Source organism: Talpa occidentalis, unplaced genomic scaffold (assembly GCF_014898055.3).
Source record: "Talpa occidentalis isolate TD23 unplaced genomic scaffold, MPIMG_talOcc4v2.1 talOcc4.2, whole genome shotgun sequence".
NCBI classification, from domain to species: Eukaryota; Metazoa; Chordata; class Mammalia; order Eulipotyphla; family Talpidae; genus Talpa; species Talpa occidentalis.
This window is the reverse complement of record NW_023602073.1, coordinates 13,989,577-14,011,224: the sequence shown is the minus strand read 5'-3', so window position 1 is coordinate 14,011,224 and position 21,648 is coordinate 13,989,577. Positions and strand designations below refer to the sequence as shown.

Here is a 21,648-nt window from a genome sequence, read left to right as displayed (position 1 = left end):
GGGCAGGTTTGCAAGGCAAGGCTCTGCTACTTGAGCAGAAGTTCTTGTGCCTTCTGTTGAAAGCATCAGGCTAGTAAAAGCTGATCATGCAACAATGGTATGAGGAATAAAGTCTCGAGGGTGGGATAAGAATGGGGGTCAAAGTTTTATGAGGAACAGGATAGGGGATATCGTGACCATATGTTAAGAGACATTTGCGTCAGCAAGTATTTGATGTTATCACAGGCAGAGGTATCCCCAGACCACCATGGAGTTAGTTACGTAATCAGATCAACAGCGGCCTAGGCGTCCCCAGGCCTGCCTCGCGATACGAGCTACACTCCATAGGTAGTCAAGGAATTCTCTGCTGTGACTTGTAGATAGCAAATAGGTCACAGTTGCCCATGAGTGGCCAGCTAGTAGCCAGCTCATAGGAACCCACATGTCCCCCCTTTCTATTATATAGGCAAGAGGAAGATAGGGGGAAATGATGAAGAGTGGTCTGGCAGATCAGCATGGCTTGTTGGTGGCTACGTGATTGGATGTAGAGGTAGCATAAGTGTGCCGTGTCATGTTGGAGGAGAGATGGAGTCCATAGAGCTAGTTGTTGAGTCCAGAGCCCAGAGTCCACAGGGCTTATTGATGGTCACCAAGTCAGGTCCTGCAGTCTCAAGGGGACTGCACAGTCGATGGAAAGGGGTCCATCCCAGGTGGCAACTGAATTGCTAACAGCTGGAGCTCTGGAATAGGATTGGTCCTTCCTTGATGCCAGCTCATGATTTTTACTGGAACCCAAGGAGGTCTATAGGTGAGAAAACAAACACACCCTCTCCCACATATTAAAACTTCTATAGATCCCAGCCAAGTTGGTCCTTGCAATGGGTAGTGATATGATACAAGCCAAGGGCCAAGGGCCTGGTTCTGCTGGGATAAAGTGTTGTGAGGCCAGAAGAATTAGGAGTGAAATGTTGCTCAATAGCTGTTAGGCTGGAGGAATTACAAGTTAAAAAGCTAAAAGTAAATGAAGCGTGGCATATTTGTTCCTCTAGATCCCTCCTTTTTTTGTTTTGAAAGTTGTGATTTAAGGGTTTTTTTGTTTTTGAGTAACTTTTATCAGGTTTTTTTTAATAACTGAATTAACAATTGCCTTTTTTATGCCCTGAAGGAGGCAGGTAATTATGTTTTTTGTTTCCTTGACCAGAGTCTTGGAATTGTGAACTCCACTGTGGTCAGTGTTACGGACCTATTAGAATATATTAGGTTTTAAGAAGTCTTATGTATTTTTACAATACTTTCATTAGTTTACATTTATATAAAGAAAAGGTGTAACAATATATTTTTTTTAATATTTATTTATTTGTACAAAAACTGGGGTATAGGCCAGTTGTATGGAAAGGTGAGAGGATTTACCAGACTCAGAGCGGAGAGCAGAACAGGCAGACTGATGAAATACACTGCTGAGGGGAGCAGCAGGTGAGACAGGAGAGGTCTGCTGTGCCATGTGGGAATCTTCCTGTTCAGCCAGGAATTGAACCAGCGTGGTAGAGGCTGGGGACAGCTTCACAGAGCTGCGCTCAACCTGGGAGGCCAGGCACGACAATATTTTCATGACAATGTTTTTTATGAGATATCAGTGTACCCAGATTGATCTAAATTGTTTTATACAAGGGAAACATTTTTATTGTCTGTATTAGGAGTCCTTTTAAGATAAAGATTTTAATATTTTAAAATATTTTGATATCAGGGAAATTGTCACAGGATTAACAAACTTACAGATTTTTATAAAATAGTTACTCTGAGTGACAATGATTTTAAAGAATGGGTCCTTTTTTTTTTTAGGTTTGCACTAGATAGATTGATAAAAGCAAGAAAAATCAGAGATATTTTAATACAATATACATTTTTCTGTATTCTTGTGAGAGATTTAGTATGACTGAGTAGTTCATCCAGATGGCTTTAGATGTCTTTGAATTCCTTAGCTAGGAAAGGAAAGAAGTTAGGGCATCTACTGGGGGAAAAAAAGTAATTTTTCACGGGGAAAAGATGAGTAGATTAATCTTCCTGGGAAGGAACTTTATGAAGAGAAGTTTTGGTATAAACAAAAGGCAGCTATATCTTTGTTAACATAGACCAGGTTAATTACTCTTTTTTGTTGCATACCATGAGTTTATTTTTAATTAGAAACATTTAAACATAGAATAAAGTATTAATACCCAACATTAGAACCTTAAGGCATGCATGCTTTAAATTCAACCATAACATTTTGAATTAGTTTTTTTTTTTAAAGATTATTTATACAAGCACTGGGTACAGTCAGAAGCATGGGGGTGGGGAGAGAATTCACCAGAGCCAGAGCGGGGAGCAGAACAGACAGACTGACAAAATACACTGCTGAGGGGAGCAGTGGGCGTGGCAGGAGAGGTCTGCGCACCATGTGGGACACTCGCCAGGCACCGAACCGGGGACCAAAGTGGCACTACAGAGGCTGTGGGCAGCTACGCAGCCCAGTGCTCAACCACTGTGCCACCAGAGGAGGCCCCTGAACTAGTTTTTGTTTAGTTAAACTCTAGATCACGATCTCAAAATTTGAGATTTTATTAGACTTTATATAGGCCGTTTATAGTTAATCCTCTGTAGGCAAAAGACAATGACAGACATAGAGATTTTGATTTTCATTTAAAATTTTGATCATTTGTACTAATTTTAAGAATTAGTTATTTTACTAGTATTTGTGAAGATACTGAGAAACTTTAATTGATTAAATTTTAGTTGTTGAGTAACTCCTTTAGGTTAAAAAATATCTTAAATATTTAAGACTCTTTGGCTTGAACTTGGCTTGTAATTTGTTTGACACATCCATTTAACCAACTTCTTAATATCCTTTTTTGTATCAAGGAGATTTCAATGACATAGAAACTACAATCCTTATATAGAAGAAGTGTCCAGTTTTAACCATTACTAAGGACCTAGGACTCAAGACCCATAATTGTAAAGACCAGCAGTTTTTACTAACATTTTTAGACAAAAAAACATTTTTGAGTTTGTATTTTTAAGAAATGATCCTTTGCCTTTACATTTTTTCTGTTCTATCTCACTGGACAATTTTAAGACAAAAGACGCTTTTCCTTGAGGACAGGAGAAGACATAGATTGAGATCTTAAAAAAAAAACAAAAAAAAAACAGGTTGTCTATTCCTAGACTCTTATCAGGAATCTTAGGTTTGGAATTTAGCTCAAAGAAATTTCTTTGAGCTAAATTTGTATTTCCACTTTATGGTTTTTACCAGGTTAATTAATTTTAATAAGAAACTTAACTTTTTGCAGGCCCAACAAGCAAATTAGAAGTTTTTATTCAACCAATAAGTATTCTGTAGGAAAACACAGGGAAATAGCATTTTTTTACCCATAGAACGTATCAGACTAGTATGTTAAAGTGGACAAAAGGAGAGTTCAGTTTTCCCACAGCTGGAAGGAAGCAGAGACATGCCAATGATCTCAACACTGGAGCGAAGGTCCAGGCAGCTGCTTGCTGAGACCAAGGGCAGCCCCCAACCAGCCAGCTGCAGTGGGTTGGTACTGTTTTGATGACAACCTTCCAGTCCCTTGCAGTTATTTTTATATCCTTTTTTTTTTATAACTTTAACAATTTTTTTAATGAACTTTGAATGCCATTTTTAGAAATACTTTTTTTTTTAATTTACTAAAAAACAACAAATGGCAAAGTCTTGTGTCAGGGACCCTGGGCCCCTCCTCCAATAACTGGAAAAGGTTGAAACATTTTTCCCTCCAATATTATTTTATGAAAAGATTTTTTTTATGAGTAGCTTAAAATCTGTTGCAGGCGGGATTCCCACTTTTTTTTTTTAGGCATTTACTTATTTATTTTTAAGGATTTATTTATTTATTTATACAAGCACTAGGTACAGTCAGAAGCGCTGGAGAGTGAGAGGATTCACCAGAGCCAGAGCAGGGAGCAGAACAGGCAGAAGGACTGAACTACACTGCTGAGGGGAGTAGCGGGCACGACAGGAGAGGTCTGCGCGCCATGTGGGACCCTCACCTGTGGCTGGGGATCGAACCGGCCCTGCAGAGGCTGCGGGCAGCTTCGCATCCCAGTGCTCAACCACTGTGCCACTGGGGAGGCATGGATTCCCACTTTTGGATTTCAACAGCATCCATACTATGGTGGCTGTGCAGGGGGTAGAGGAGGACAACTTAGAGCAGGATCCCCTGGCCACTTGGATGTAATATCTTTTTATCCCCTTGAATGGGTCTTAGTGCTAATCCACAGAGATTCCATGTGGAAAGGTGAGATATTTTTACCGGGCTAGCTGATTGCCTTAGCCATCATCCTACCTTTTTCCAATTATTTAAATTTAAGTTTTCATTACTAGCATACCAGAGGCATCTCTCTCTTTTTTTCTTTTTTAAAGATTTATTTATTTATGTATACAAGAGCTGTGGTATAGGCCAGAGGTGTTGGGGGGTGAGAGGATCCACCAGAGACAGAGTGGGGAACAGAACAGGCAGACTGACCAAAGTACACTGCTGAGGGGAGCAGCGGACAAGTCAGGAGAGGTCTGATGTGCCATGTGGGTTGCTCCCTGGCTGGCCGGGCATCTCTTTCTGGTGGTTATCAGGAGATATTTTAACTGTTACCCACCACTTTTAAGTAGCCCACCACTTTTAAGAGATCCTGCAATTGTTTTTTAAGTTGTTTTTCCCCACATGTTGGTGCATTTCCCATTTTGCAAGAAGTTAAACTTGTCTCCAAGATAAGGAAAGATCAAAAAAGAGACAAGACAAGCCACTTAGATATCTGACAGGGGATCTGAGGCCAGGATGGGTTGCTGTTTTTTTTGTTTTTTTTTTTCGTATCGAAGCTTTGCATCTTGTCATGGGAGTCTTATGGCAGCTACCTAATATTTAATTGTCCAACTGGTGCCCTTTTTTATATGGCCTCTTAACTGCCTCTGAGATAACGGCAATGTTAAGCAAAAGAAAAACAGCATTGCTAGGTGAGCCTTTTGGCCTACTAATTTTTTTTAAAGATTTATTTATTTATGCATAAAAGAACTGGGGTACAGGCCAGAGGTGTGGGGTGCAAAACAGGCAGATCTACTGAAATACACTGCTGAGGGGGGCAGCAGGTGAGACAGGAGAGGTCTGTTGCGCCATGTGGGTCACTTCCCTGCTTGGTCGGGTATAGAGCTGCAATAGCTGTGGACAGCTTCATAATGCTGCATCTTAACCCCTTGTACCACCAGGGTGGCCCCTTTTCTGCCTACTTAAAACATACAGCATTTGGCTTTTCCAGCCTACTTTTTGTAAAGAAAACACAAAGAATAAGGCATAAAAGATAGCATGACTGCTGTGTGAAAGGAACAGTCCCAAATACCATTCTGTCACAGGCTCAAAGGTCTGTGGGGCTGTGACACAGCTGAGGTGGACGTCCTCTCCCTTCACTGGGTGAAGGAACAGTTCATGATCCCTGGTCAATCCATCCCTGGTCAATCCAGGCCAGCTGGTCACTGATGATGTCCCCGTTTGGCGCCACATTGTTGTGACGGGAACTTTGTTGCCTTGAGGGACGCAGCAGTCGCGGAGCAGGTTTGCAAGGGAGACTCTGCTACTTGGGCAGAAGTTCTTGTGCAATTTATTGAAAGCACACAGGCTAGTAAAAGCTGGTCATGCAACAATGGTATGAGGATTGAAGTCTGGAGGTTGGGATAGGAATGGGGGTCAAAGTTTTACGGGAACAGGGAAGGGGACATCGGGACCATATGTCAAGAGCCATTTGCGTCAGCAAAGTATTTTATGTTATCACAGGCAGAGTTATTCCGAGACCACCATGGAGAGAGTGATGTAATTAGGTCAACAGTGGCCTAGGCGTCCCCAGGCCTGCCTTGTGATATGAGCTCTACTCCATAGGTAGTCAAGGGATTCTCTGCTGTGATTTGTAGATAGTAAATAGGTCACAGTTGCCCATGAGTGGCCAGCTAGTAGCCAGGTCATAAGAACCCACAAATTCCTACCAGTAAATTTGAAGTTTTATGGGTCACAGACAGCATTCCTCTGGCTGAGCTGCTCAAAAACTCTTTAACAAATAGTTGTTTTTTGCATCCAATATTATAATAGACTAAACTCATTGAATTAAATAAGAACCCATGAGTCCATCTTGACAATCCTGACTATAAAGAAACAAACAAAAGGGTTCTGGAAAGCTCTTTCTTACAGCAGAAAAAAAGTGACGAAGTTCAAAGAATACCATTTTGCCACCAACTATCCTAGTAATACTTGATTCTGGAAAGCATCATCAATGGATGTTAAAACTCCTGGGTTAAACAAACAAGATATGTACACAATCTCAAAGTACCTCCTTGCCAACTATGTACATATCACCAAGGCAAAAAAAGCAATTCTGCAGAGGGGAACTGGCCAGCCTCTACCAAGTGATTGAAGTTAACATCACTAGTAATGGGATGTGCCTGCTGATAAACCAATGCCTTGAGAAGGACAACAAGGACATTTACATGATGTCACTGCCAAAAAAAGCATCACAGGAATCTACTTATGAGAAAACATAGGTCAAACCCAAACTTAGGAACTTTCTAGGAAACAAATGATCCATACTCTAAAATATCAGTGTCGTGAAAGACAAAGAAAGGCCAAAGAATTATCAAGACATGTTACAAGAGGAGCAGTTCAGAATTATGGAATGGAGTTGGGAATAAGGCAAAATACAGAACATTTGGGGACTGTTGGTAAAATTAGAACAGGTCTGGATATTAGATAGTAGGATTGTATTGATTTGATTTTCCTGATATTGACCATTCTATGGCAGGGTGTCCATGTTCTTAGGAAATACCCATTGATGTATTTAAATATATTTTCATCATGTCTGCAAGTTGTTCAGTGGGGAGGTGAATATATACATGTGCAAATTGCCCTCAAATGATTCTGGAAATAATGGTTGTGTGCATGTAGGGAGATATGGAGGGATGACAAAATAAACATGGCAGATGTCAAGAAGTGGTGAATCTGGGTGAAGGACGTATGAAAACACTTTGTACCTCTCTTGCAACTTTTCCATAAATTTCAAATTATTCCAATGTCAAAAAAAATATATTTTAATTGTCTTTTGAATTGGCCTTCCAAAGTACCCATGGCTTTAGTCCTCATCAGTCAGTGCTCAAAGTAGTTCTCCTTTTTAATTGAAAAGTTGTTATCTTCAAAAAGAAGCTGGTTTCCAACTACTCTTGCTTTCACTATTCAGATTACATCCATTGTTCTGGAGGTAGCCAATGTTTATTTTTTTTTAAAGATTTATTTATTTATACAAGCACTGGGTACAGTCAGAAGAAGTGTTGGAGGGTGAGAGAAATCACCAAAGACAGAGTGGAGAACAGAACAGGCAGACTGACGAAGCACACTGCTGAGGGGAGCAGCGGTCACGGCAGGAGAGGTCTGCGCGCCATGTGGGACCTTCACTGTTGGCCGGGGATCGAACTGGCACTGCAGAGGGTGTGGGCAGCTCTGCAGCCCAGCGCTCAACTGCTGTGCCACCAGGGGAGGCCCTGTTTATCTTCTTTATAAAACTTCCTGGCTGCTGTGTCTCATTTATTCCCCTCTCTTTTGAGACAACACTATTATTTTAAATATTATTAACAGCTGATCTTATTAAGCACTTGCTACATACCAAGCATTGTGTATAGAATCTCATGTGCACCTCCCCAAAATCCTCTGGCATGTCAGTTCTTTTTTTACAGATGAGGAAGTTGGGATCAGAGAAGCTAAGTAATTTGTGTAGATTTATACAGCTGTAACCTGTAAAATCCAGGGAAACCCACATTTGTCCAAATTCTTGTCATCTCTGCTATGCTGCTTCCCTTGGGGCACTGAGAAATAGGTACCACTTAAAATTTCACATTATTTCTTACATCACAAGTTGTCTCCCATCTGCTTATTTTCTTCTCCAATTGAATCACTGAAACTGTTTCAAGTGGAGATTAGTCTGGTTCTGTTTGGATCTGGAATGTGTGGCATCCTGCCAGTGTTGAGCATATAATATGTACTTTAATAATTGGGTTGGTTGATGGACTCTTAGAAGACATGGAAATAAAACCATTGATACCAGCTTCCAGGGATTCTTAAAATGAGTAAATTTTCCCTAGGTAGTGGAGACTAAATCTTCATTATTGTCATCTTTGTGTTTCATAAGCACCCTGCCTTTTAGGAAGCACTTTCTAGTTTTCTATATGTTTTTAAGCAGAAGTCTGCCATCGACAGGAATGATAGGAAGTCAGGTTAGAAGACTGAAGGATGCTCTGATCTCAGTTGACCATTACAATATTTGTGTGTTCAAATGAGGAGGAATTACTACTCTCATTCTACAAACACCAAATTTGAAGCTCAGCAAGCTTAGTACTTGTCCAAGCAGCTAGTAAGAACATCTGACCTTGGTTCTTGCATCTCTTTGGTCAGGACTGAAACTATGTTGAGTTGTTCTATAATTATTTTTATCTCTTCACATCACTTGTCTTATCAGTGGAATGTATCACACAGGCATTTATCATTTGGTAGGCAAACAATGTTGACAACTGAGAAGCAAACACTAGCATTGCTTTGATTTATTTTAAAGCAGTACATTTTAAAAAATAGCCAAGGACTTAAATATATCTGCTTTTTTTTTTTTTTTTTTTAAGATTAGTCAACTGTTCTGTAATAGGGACCTTGCAACCGTATAATAAGCAGACACCTATTTTTAGGATTCATCTTAAATAATCATTTGGCAGGGCAGGCTATTTACATCTGGCCACATGCCTCTTGCAGACAACTGAATTATACTTTTGCTCTTGACCAAGGTTTGGGGGAGCATAAACAGGATGGCATAGTTAGGAAAGGAGAATGAACACAAATCAGGCATGAAGAAATGACTCAGAAAGCACAGGGTGGGGGCCTCCCCTGGTGGCACAGGAGATTGAGCGCAATGCTGTAAAGCTGTCCACAGCCTCTGCAGCGCCGGTTCAATCCTGGCAGGCTGGCGAGGGTCCTACATGGTGAGGCAGATCTCTCCTGTCGCGCCTGCTGCTTCCCTCAGCAGTGTATTTCATTGGTCTGCCTGTTCTGTTCCCCGCTCTGTCTCTGGTGAATCCTCTCACCCTCCTGCGCATCTGGCCCTTACCCCGGTTCCTGTATAAATAAATAAATAAATCTTTAAAAAGAAAAAAAAAAAGAAAGCACAGGGTGCGGGGGCAGGTAGAATGCTGCATCTTATATGACTTCACTGGGGAAAAGAGTCAAATCATGAAAGCATTCAACTTCCAGGTGGTTGCTTATGGATAGAGCTTTTCATGTCCTGATTTCTTGGTACTTCCTTTTGCAGAAGGAATGACTTTTTTCAGACTAAATAGTGATTTTTAATAACTTTATTGATTCAAAATTCACATGCCACAAAATGTACTCATCTGGAGTGTACAGTTTGAGCTATGTTAATGTAAACAGTTGTGCAGCAATCACATCACAGCTTTAGACCTGGTCTGCCATCCCCTAGAGTCCCCTTACTATCCTTTACCTGCTCCAGGAGACATTTGAATTGATGGCAAAATTTTAAACTTTTACAAGCTTGTCACCCCAACAACCTGCCACCGGACCTTCTGGCCATTGACACATCTCAGAGGGTGAGTCCCAGTCTAGCTTATAGAGATGGGGTGGCACTGGAACTATGGCAATGATTTGTTTCTATGTTGACATTTCCTCCCCATTAAAAATGCTTTGGCAAAAACTAAGATGTCCTTGGTGACATCACTCAGAAGCCACAGATGGCTCATATTTTCTGTCATCTAAGAAGATCTTCTAGAATTACCTGTTTGTGTTGTTAAAGAATTTGGTTAAATTTTTTAAAAAGAGAAACACCATAAATGACTTTCTTCCCAAGGGGTAAGGAAATGATGTTCAGCTATTGTCTTGTTTTTTAAACTTTCATTTTATGTCCTGTATCTCAAGTATATACAAATGCTAATTTGCTCAGAGAGAAATGAGGTTTCATCCTTCCATGGTCTTATTATGTTACAGGGAAATCTCCTGGGGGAAGTGAGTTGACCCAAGTTATGAGCCCTGATCAGCATGTCTAAGGATTCAGGACAAGACCCAAAATCACACATGCAGAGAGAAATTTAAAAAAAAAAAAGTATTGTTTATAAAGGGAATGAGAAAAGGGAGGAGAGAGGAAATTAATTGATGGTCTTACCAGCAACACCATCTGAACTGAGACATCCAGATGCAAGTGAAAGCCAGAAAAGAAAGAGTGTTGAGAGCAGGCACGGTGATTAAACCTGCCATGATCCCAGAGGCCCCCCATGGCATGTTGGGTGTTGTAGTCTTTGGGTCCTGAGATGGCATAGGCATGAGGGCAGGGTAGATTTCATAAGGTATCAGGGGGTAGACTTTCTTCAGGATGTCATTCACTGGCTCAGAGTTTGCTCCTTATTGTTCCTCTAACAATTATGCCTTTGGCTAAATCTTGCCTTTGGCCATATCTTAAAATCAGGAATCCAAAGCACATGTAGTATAGATTTCCTCCTTGGTTGGCTATTCTACCCTTATCCAAAGGAGCACATGGAGTATAGGGTAAACCTGCATTCCCTTTTAAAGAAAAAAGCTAATTTATAAAGCTCTTGATATAACTCATAAAAAAAGGAATCTGATAGAAAAAGCAGGAAACAAAATTTAGCATGTGCAATGCTAAAAGTTAGTATGAATTTTATGGAAAGGGAAGAGTTGAGGATAATTAAGTACAACAAATTCTACTGATGGCTGTCTGTGGGTGTTAGAAATGGAATGGTTCTTCTCTCCCCTACCTGCCCTGCCTTCTTCCTACTTTTCTGTATTTGGAATAACTAAAAATAATTTAATGAGTACTATGTCCTTTTGTTACAGGGCAGCCCCAAGGGAAAATGGGGTTACATGGGTGTGAATCTGCACCCACATGCTTAAGACTAGACTCAAGAACAGGCACACAGAGAAAAGTTGATAAAAGGCTTGTTTTACAAGAGAAATGAGAAGAGGGAAAACAAAGAGAGAGATTAATTGGTCAATATATCCTACTGGTAACACCATCTGCACTGAGACCCTGGGTGCAAACTCAAAGCAAGAAAAAACCAAGAGAACGCAAGCCTACATGTGTTAAATTTTATACCAAGCGAGACTGTTACCCTTAGTTCCCAGCAACTCCTCCTTCAGGAAGTCAGAATCATGGCAGGTTCATGGCATGATGGAAATTGTAGTCCTCAGTGCCTGAGAGCTCTTTGGCATGGAAGTGGAATCTATAAAACATCAGTGAGTGGAGTTCATTTAGGACATAATGTTTCCCCAACACTTTCATGAGTATACTTAACTCTAACGATCAATATGATCAATATTAACATTCCTTCTAGTTGACTAGTCAGCTTATTTAGTTGCTTTATAGGTTAATTGATGCGTCCAGCACATCCATTCTGAACTAATCAGTTTGAAGGTTCACATCTGAAAGGTGTTAAAAGGACACTGGCTTGTAACTGGATCTTTCCCTTAGCATGCCTAACCTTATGGGCCAGCAAGAAGAATTATCCAAATTTGGGGAGAGAGGCTTGCCCACTCAGACTAATCAAACTCACAAGGATACCAGTTTATAAAAATATAATAAGGCATTAAATTGTCACCCAAAATGCAAATGGCCAACAGACATATGAAAAAATGTTCAACATCACTTGTAATCAGGGAAATGCAAATCAAAACTACCATGAGATACCATCTTACACCAGTGAGAATGGCACATATTAAAAAAACTAGCAACAACAAATGTTGGCGAGGTTGTGGAGAAAAAGGAACTCTCCTGCCATTTCTGATGGGAGTACAAACTGGTCCAATCACTATGGAGAGCTGTGTGGAGATTTCTTGACCTACTAAACATAAAGCTTCCATATGATCCAGTAATTCCACTCCTAGGTATTTACCCAAAGGACACAGAAACATCAACTCCAAAGAACACCTGCACCCCTATGTTTATAGCAGCACTGTTTACAATAGCTAAGCTTTGGAAACAACCCAGATGCCCAAAAATAGATGACAGGATCAAGAGGATGTGGTCCATATACACCATGGAATATTACTCAGCATTCAAAAAAGATAAACACATGCAATTTGCAGCAACATGGATGGCGCGGGAAGGGATCATGCTCAGCAAAATAAGTCAAAAAGAAAAAGAAAAATACCAGATGGTCTCACTCATAGCAGGAATCTAGAAAACCTAAATAAGGGACCAGGAAAAAAAGACTAATTAATACAAAGTAAAAATCAAAATCAACAAGCAACTATAAACCAGAGACACACTACGGGGTGGGGGAGGGAAGGGGAGAGAAAGGACTAGGGTCAAAATAAGGGGGGTTGCAATTGTGTGGGGAATATAACCAAAATGATAATGCATACATTGTGCAAAAAATGAAAAATGATGTAAGAATCATTTTATATAAAATATTTTATATAAAATAAAATAATAAAAGAAATAAATAAAAGAAATAAAAAATAAATAAAAGAAAATATTAAAAGAATAAAAAAAAAGATATGGAAATAATTTTTAAAAATTGTCAACTCCCCAGAACTTGCCATTTTTATTCCACTTTTACTATCAGTGCTGGCCCCACTACCATGAGCTAGTTTAGTGCCTGTTGCTTAGGCCTGCTATAGACAGATCCTTTCGAGGTCCATCCCCTAAGCAACCCCCAAGGATCATTACTATGATTCATTCATTTAATCTTAAATTTCAGTTTATCTCTGCATTCGCCACATAGCTGGCATTTCCCCTTTGAATGCCATTCCTGCTGTACCTTTTCTTTTTGGTTCCAAACAGTGGTGGGATGGAGTGAGAAGAGAACTTCTAGTCCTTTGATTTCTTTTTAAGCTCCTTTTAGCCCTCTCCCTAGACCTGCCATCTTCAGTCTCGATGCTTTTGTCCAAATACTACCTGCTGACTTGCGGAGCTACTGTCTAATTTGAACAGACTCAAGGTCTTTAGGTCACATAGTGGCTCATAACACCTACTAAGGTCCAGCGTGCCCATGTCACTATGTTAAAACACAGCATGTAAACGTCTACACTCATTCTACTATCAAAAGACTCCTCCCTGTCCTACTCCCCAACCCCCTGCCATGTGTTTAATTAGACCTAACACTGCTTTGCAGGAAAGAAGGCAGAGTTTTCACTGTACTAAAAGTCAACCACACTGTGGTTTTCTGGCTTCCTGTGCCAAGAGGCTCAGCTCAAAACAGTAGAGGTTGTTCAACTCGTAGCTAGGTGCTCAGAATTCTTTCCATAAATATAGCTGATGTCTTATATGTTCTTGTATGTGAACTCTCTTCTCTCCAGTCCCAACTGTCTGCCATTTCAAAACATGATGCATCATACAGGTGATACATAAACAAACACATTCCCTTTACAGAAATTAATACAATAAGAAAATTAAAATGTTTCTGATTCTCGCTCAAGCCTACCTCTCCATAGACTGTGTGTTTGGAACTTTTGGAACTTTTCTATTCATGTACATTATGTTGTTTTGTTTTTAGAAAGCATTGTTTTGTACTGCAGTTGATCCTGGGGATCTTTCTATGTCAGTATATTTTTAATGACAACATAGTATTCCACCCCATGGTTATGCCCTAATGTATTAGCCATACCCACAACGATTATCTCATATTATTTTAATTTTTATGCTATAACATTGTCTTGAACCTCCCCATATATACCTCTTTGTAAAGAAGAGCTTTTCTTCCTTTGTAAGGAATAACTAACGTACTTCTCTATGGGAGCAACCAAAGAGTTTATGAGACTTGTTAAAGCAATGAAAACAAAAGTACTAGATATTTTATATTTGAAGTTGATACTATCAAAGTGTCCTCCAGACTTGGGGTGTGTAGGGAAAATGGAAGTGATCAGGTTTTTCCACCCTCCCGCTATTAGCATCAATGATCGATACCTGTGGTCTTACAGTGTGGACACCTGGAGCATGGTGTGGGCATGTGTAAGTGGGCACACCTGAGCAGAGAGACTGGGCATACAAGGTGTGGCAAAGGAGAGCGTGTGGCGGAGTGCGGTGGAGTACAGTGGAGGGCATCAGAGAGGGTATAGGGATTTGCGGGGGGGCCCAAGTTACTGTCTCCCTGCTGGCTTGTCTCCCCTAACCTGTGAGGATGATGTCCAGGGCTCCAGGATCCTCATTCAAGCTGCCTGAACCGATGATGAGCCTACCCAGCCGCGGAGGGTTGCAGAACAGGGTGCCACTTTACACCCTGACCATGATAACTGCAATTCTATAGTAGTCCTTCCTTTAGGTGAAGACTTTTGTTTTGGGGGGGGATTTTTGTTTTGTTTTGTTTTTAAAGATTTATTTATTTATACAAGCACTGGGTACAGTCAGAAGCACGGAGAGCCAGAGCAGAGAGCAGAACAGGAAGACTGACGAAATACACTGCTGAGAGGAGCAGCGGGCGGCAGGAAAGGTCTGCACACCATGTGGGACCCTCACCGGTGGCCGGGGATCAAACCGGAGCTGCAGAGGCTGCGGGCAGCTACGCAACCCAGCGTTCAACCGCTGCGCCACCGGGGAGGCCCTAGCTAGGTGAAGAATTTTGGATGGCGCCCCTGCCATTAAAAAGCAAATAACTTTAGTGGGAATATACCAGATTTAAGTCCTTAAAACCTAAAACCAGCAGCGTAGCCTTAGGGGTAATTTTTGCTGGAAGCTAGGAAGAAAGCATTGCCCTTCTTATTTTCTTAGGAAGCCAGGCAAAGCCTGAAGACTTAGGGCCCCAAGAGGTGGGAGTGGCAACATTCCAAAGGATATGAGTTAAAAGATACCTTGCAATGAAGCTAGATCCTAGTGGCAAAGAACTCTCACCCCAAGTTAAGAGTTAGGGGGTGTGGAGCTAGGGGTGTGTTTCATAAACTCTTGTTCCAAGTACCTGCCATTCTGCCTTGTCCCAACTCCGTTCCATTCTCCAAAAGCCTTACTGGGTGGGAAGCGTTCACACTTGTTTTAGGACACTCTTAAGACACTGGGTCAGCATCTGGGGAGCTGATGGCAGGATAGACATGCTTGGCCTAAACTAGAGCTGGGTCAAATTCTTTCCTGGGAGATAACCATCATTTCTAAGGCCAGAAGGGTAAATGAAAACTGCTTACCCCCTCAAATGCCAGTGGTCCCCCACTGAACATGTAAATACAATAAAAAGCTTCCCTAGCAGTTTATTCATCTGAGAATCCAGAAGCAAACATTTGTTCTCTAGAATTTACCTCTCTATTTAGAAAAAGAGAAGAAGGAAAATTATTTCACAATGCAGGTCTTGCTTGACTCACTAATGTTTAATTCATTTAATGAGACATTTCAGCTTGGCAAAGAAAGGCTTATTTAAGTCTGGGGCTAAATAGTATTTTTTTTAGAGTTGGATTTGAGAAATTGTAGCAGATTATGTTAAGGGACTTTTTAAATTTAACCAACTCATCATCATCTTTTTTTTTTTTCTTTGCTGAGCTTAGAATCACCTGGAGATCTTTTCAAAATCCTGTTCTCCAGCCCATACGCCCTCTAATTTAAATCCGAAAGCCTGGAGTGGGAGCCAGCCATCAGTAGTTGAAATTTCTGATCAACTAAGAACAGGGAAGAAAAAAAAAACAAAACTTGGGGGCTTAAATAGCTCATTTCTAGGTCAATCATACAGTTTAAAATAATCATAGACAATCATACAGTTTAAAATCAAGACAATCATACAGTTTAAAATATTTCAAATATTGTCAGTCTTTTTCTGTGATCAAAGATTTTCGTGAGGCAATAGATCTATGGAACAATAATTTACTAAATGTGATACCATGCTAATAAAATTTGCCAAATGGAGGCCAGAAACCAAGTCTGGGGTTATGAATGTATTGAGTACAGAAAGAACAAACTACGTTTTCTTGATATTTTTTACAAAGTTGGCATGTGATAGACACAAAGATAAGCACAGACACGCTTATGAGCCTAAGGAAGGTGTTCTTAATGAAAAGTGGACAGACCTCTTAGTCACCAGCAAAGAGCACTTAGAGAGCCTCATTAAGGATTTAAGTGAATCATGGTTATTTTTGAGCCATGGGGGTGGAAAAGGGGAACCAGAGAGAGGCTCTTTGCACCTGCATTTTGTCCTGCCATTTGGACACTAGAAATTAATGCCACTGCACATGCATATTTCCACTTCACGACTTCTAAAATTCTTAAGAACATTCCAAAAGTGAAGCTCCTCCCTACCCCCTCCAGCTGGAATGGGTGGGATTCAAGTCCCACAGAGATCAAAGAGCAAGCCTTTGCCTATTGTAAGGCCCACTGCCCCGTGAGTCAGCACCTGTACTCCGCAAGAATGCATAAACACACCAGAGCTGCTTTCTCTGGGGGAAGCCGGGTGGGAAGGGGATTTAAAAGCCCTCAGCAGCCTGGGGTAAGGTTTGTTTGTGTTTTCTCCCCGGGGAAGCGACTCCCTCGAAACCTCCCTTTGCTGAGCTGCTTCCTAGAGCTTGGAGTAAGGCTGGAGAGGGTGGCCTTCCCATTACATCTGGATGGCCGCAGGAGTGTTCTGCTGTGGTTAGCTCTGCTTACTTGCCCGCTGGGTCTTTAAATGGCAATTGTGGACACTCTGCAAACACTCCAGCTTGGGGTCTGGAAGCCCTCAGTCTAGACTGCAGCAGAAACCTGCTTGTCTCCCCACTTCTCTGGACCGGACTGAGGTTACCACTGGGACAATGGTATGTTCTTGGGTTCCTCCTGACCCAAAGGGAATTGGGTTACTGAACAGTTCTAGGGCAGCCCTTTGGGGGAACTAACCTTGAGCTTCTCTCCAGTTCAGGTTGTGTCTTGACAAAGCATCTTGGTCAGTCAGGATGAGTCTTGACGAAAGGGAGCGAGTGACTGAGAAGGGGTTGTGTGCTTTCTGCTGTATTTTCCTCTTACCTTTTCTTCTTTCTTGCGTTCTTATCATAACCTAGATTATCACCGCTTTTGTGAGCGCTTCCTTACCCTTCTTACTTTGCATTGCCACAATCGTGAAAAGATCTTACCTTTCAAAATACACTGAGGGGTAGAAGAAGGGAGATCAAGTGTAAGTTCATCTCTATAGCAAGCTCACCCTTTTAGCCTTAAGACTTTTAAGTGGCATCTACCTGACTGCTGCAGGGCCTGGCTGAGGCTTGACCTATTTGTGGTTTTGCTGCATTTATGGTTGAACTTTGCTTTAAAAAAATCTCTGAGGGAAACCTCAAGTCACATTTTTATGAAATTCATATTTATCACCCAGTAGGTGGGTGTGTAGTTGGTGATGTGTCTGGAGTCCCAATTTCTAGTGGGGTTATGGACAGATTTGCTCACACCAGCGAGCAATTCTCAGACACCAGTGGGGTGTTGGAGAATTCAGCTCAGTTGTGACAATTTACCTGCAGATAGTGTCAGACTGTCCAGGTAAAGGGCTCTGTGTTCTAAGCCCTCCCTCCACTCCAGAGGCCACCAGCCAGCCCCATCCAAGGTTACTTCTGACAGACAGGCCTTGAATAGACTTCCACAGATTGTGCTACTGACCAGCTACTTATAAACCAGGTTCCCCCGGACACCCACCACAGGTTTGATTAATTTGCTAGAGGCTCGCGGAACTCAGAAGCCCATTTATTTAGTAGATCACTGATTTATTATGGAAGGGATGCTTATGACAAGCATGGGGGAGAGGCACAGCGTCTGGCCCCTCTCTAGACACACCATTCTCTCCAATCATCACGTGTTCATGAACCTGGAGGCTCTTCACAGCCCCTCCTTTTGGGCTTTTATGGCGTTTTATTACATGGGCATGATTGATGAAGCCATTGACGTGCATCTTAAGCTCCAGCCCTATCCCTGCCCTGGAGTCTGAGGGTAGGACTGATTTAAATTGGTATCCTGGCAACCAGACCCCCTCCAGCCCAGGTGTTTCCCCTGCATTGCCTTTATTAACATAACAAGAGACACTTTATCATCACAACACTTTGGAAATGTCAGTGCTTTGGAGGGGGAGCTGTGAGTCAGGAACTGTGAATGCAAACCAAAGAGGTCTGAGATACAGATTTGGTCATCTGAATGACCAAACCTATCTTGCTTATCTTTTTTTCCTGCACCTGAGAGTTGAACCTTTGCCTTAAAAAAGAGTGTGTGATGGGAAAGAACCCTTCCAAGTGTCTAGTGGCCTCATGCATGACTCGCCCTGCCTGGTGTCACACCTTTTATCACTGTTGACAAGTTTAGTGTCTTTTCTGTCTGAACCTGCCTATAATTTGCCATAATCTTTTTGCTGTCTTGCAGGATTACCAGCCAGACTCCCAGAAATCATGCTGGTAGGATCCCAATCCTTCTCCCCTGGAGGGCCCAATGGGATCATCAGAAGCCAGTCCTTCGCGGGGTTCAGCGGCCTGCAGGAGAGGCGATCCAGGCAAGTAGTGTGCCCCCCTCTCCTGGGATGCTCTGAGGAAGGCCTGTGTGCAGGTGTCTTATCAACGCGCATGCCCCATGAGTGCACATGCAAGCACACACACACACCCCCATTTTTAAAATACTAAAAATTAAGTGCTTTTCTTTCTTCTCAGTGATTTAGAATTTCCCCTGCAGAGAAGATGGCGGAATAAGGCAGTAATGAGGGTCAGGCTGCCACTGTTTATTGGCTCCAGGGAGGAAGCAATTGTCATTTCGACTTGGGCTTGGGAGAGTTAGTCTTGTGTTTTCCCTGCGATGCTCCTCATCTAAAATAGGACTTAGGGGAGCCCAAGAAAGAAAGCACAGGTAGTGAAATAGGTAACGTAGAATGAGTTGGTGTTGGACTTTTCTGACCTAAGGTCCTCTGCTCTGAGAATCCTGTGTGCCCTCTGACCTGCACCGTCCTGCACAGGGTGCTGGCTGGGGAAAGTAACTCACCTGGGAGGCACCCAACAGGCAACTGCCAGACTGACAGCTCACACAGCTCACTGCTGACAGTGGGCCAGTGGGTGTTCCTGCCTCTTGGTCTCCAACCACATCTGGAGTCTGCAGCCTGCCTCCCTGCACTAATAGAGATGTTGAATTTTGTTACACCTAAACACATTGCTCCATAAAAATCTTGAAAAACAAAAAATAAAACTGTCTACCTGCAGGTACTTCTCCTGAATACTGTAAGAAATTACCATCTATCATGCTTATCACCCTTTATCACAAGTATTCACTTACATCCTGGTCAAATTTAATGGATGCCTATACCTGATGTTGACACTGCACATATATATTTTGAATTGGATTATAGTCTGCTCCCTGTTCATTGTTTCCACCTGGAAGGTGTGTCCTTGGCTTCCGATGAGGTTTTAGTGGTGTGATATGAGTTCACGTTACTGCAAGCCAGGCTTTGGTGCTGGATAGCCACTGCTGGCAAAGCTTCCAGATATTAACAGTTCACAAATCTTATGCCAGGAAACTAAATGTAGTAATTGCTCAGATCAGTTAATATCCAAGGGAAAGTTACCTCCCCACAAAGACACTAATACAAACACAAGATAATGGAGAAGCATTTCTTTAATCAAATCCTTTTGGATACTGGAGACTCACAATTTCTTTTGTTCATGACTCTTTCTATAGATGCAACTCCTTCATTGAAAATTCCTCTGCTCTCAAGAAGCCCCAAACCAAACTGAAGAAAATGCACAATTTAGGACACAAAAACAACAACCTTCCCAAAGAACCTCAGCCTCAAAGGGTGGAAGAGGTCTACCGGGCCTTGAAGAATGGACTTGAGTAAGAACCTTGAACCTCATAACACGCTGAATCCTATTCAATTATTTTTTTAAAAAGATTTATTTATGCATACAAGAACTGGAGTACAGGCCAAAGGTGGAGGGGGTGAGAGGATTCACTAGAGACAGAGTGGGGAGCAGAACAGGCAGATCCATTGAAATACACTGCTGAGGGGAATAGCGGGTGAGACAGGAGAGGTCTGCTGCGCCATTTGGGTAGCTCCCCGGCCAGCTGGGGATGGAACTCATGCTGCAGAGGCTTCAGGTAGCTTCATAGGTGGCGTCTTAACCCCTTGTACTACCAGGGAGGCCCACTGTTCCTTTTTAAAATGCTCAGTAGGGGCCTCCCTGGTGGCTCAAGGGTTAAGACGCAACCTATGAAGCAATCCGCATGGTGCAACAGACATCTCCTGACTTGCCTGCTGCTCCCCTCAGCAGTGTACTTCAGTCAGTCTGCCAGTTCTATTCCCCACTCTGTCTCTGGTGAATCCTCTCACCCTCCACACCTCTGGCCTGTACCCCAGCTCTTGTATGCATAAATAAATATATCTTTTTTAAAAGATGCTCAGTAAGAGTCACAGAAACCTAGTCTTAGATGATCATTTAGAAATGATCTTAAGTGTCTTAAATGTCTATTTCCATTGTAGATATTTTTTTCTTGCACCATAATTGAGGAAGCTGTAAACAAGGCCCAAAGGCGTGAATGTTGCATTCCTATATCATATCATAACCTTGAAGGAGACCAGAGCTAGTAATGTGTTTATATTTAACTTGGTCTTCTGTTGAATTTCACTTAGACAATGTTGATAGGCCTGTCCATTTTAGAGATTACTGAAGAAGGGTTCTAAAACCTTCCTAAGTATGTGATAGGGATTATTTGCTCAGAATAAAACTTCCCTGGCGTGTCTTGAGACATCTGCTGCTGGCACTGTACTGGACTAGAGAGAAATCTGTGAGACTAGATCCAGGACTGACTTGATCACTGTCTGCCTCTGACTTCCCCATGCTTTTTGCCTTTATGGACTCAGTCTCACTGGGGTTCTCCTTTTTGACCATCTGGATAGAGCTTTTAAGATGTCAAGAGACAGGGACAATACAGAGTTTCTCCCCCACCGACACTGCCTGTCTACAGAGCAAGGGTCAGATTCTTAATCCCCTTTCTGAGGGAAAAGGTCAGTACCACCACCAGATTCCACTGGACATTCATGATGATCTCATCTTATCTTTGCAGTGAATACCTGGAGGTTCACCAGACGGAGCTGGACAAGTTGACAGCACAATTGAAGGATATGAAAAGAAACTCTCGCCTGGTCAGTACCATCCTGTCTTGAGGATGTTAACATGCATTCCTCTTCTTTAACCATGTATCATCTTTTACAGAATGGGGATGAGGCCAGGGAAGAACCTTTAAGAAATGCAGATCCAAGGGGAAAGCACTGCTCTCTGATTTGTATTTAGAAGGAAGAAAATGGCTAAGTTTCTTAATTAGCTTTATTCATGGTATTTTCCAAGCATGTTTGTGCATGTAAACTATAACCAGGAAAAAATACTTAAGAAACTACCCATACTTCTTCCCCTTACTGAAATGTACAGTGTTGTCCTTCTCAGAGGCTTAAAGGTTAAAGGCTTTCAGAAGTTAAAGGTTTTATATTCTAATAATATCAGGGTATAAATTGCCCCCTTCTCCCTGGAACTCCTTGTGGAATGACCTTGGGAGCTTTGGAATGCCCTTGACTGTCTTTAGTGCAACAAAATACTCCTCTGAGGAGCACAGTGGCAAGTGGAGGAGTTTCCCCCAGGACCTAAGGGAGGAGTCCCTGATGGGCCTTCTGGGAAAGCG

General features: G+C 41.9%; 1 protein-coding gene across 3 annotated transcripts in view; it reads left to right on the top strand.

Annotated features, from left to right (window-relative positions):
* Positions 1 to 21,648, top strand: part of RIPOR2 (RHO family interacting cell polarization regulator 2) — a 123,873-nt gene that overhangs the window by 50,397 nt on the left and 51,828 nt on the right. For 2 of the 3 annotated variants that reach the window (XM_037518943.2, XM_054698350.1), the window contains exons 2-4: positions 18,358 to 18,484; positions 19,654 to 19,809; positions 21,040 to 21,118. In XM_037518943.2, coding sequence (XP_037374840.1) covers positions 18,358 to 18,484; positions 19,654 to 19,809; positions 21,040 to 21,118 — 362 coding nt within the window. Of the gene's footprint in view, positions 1 to 16,428; positions 16,782 to 18,357; positions 18,485 to 19,653; positions 19,810 to 21,039; positions 21,119 to 21,648 lie in introns of those variants that run through there. The other variant, XM_037518944.2, reaches the window with a different exon arrangement.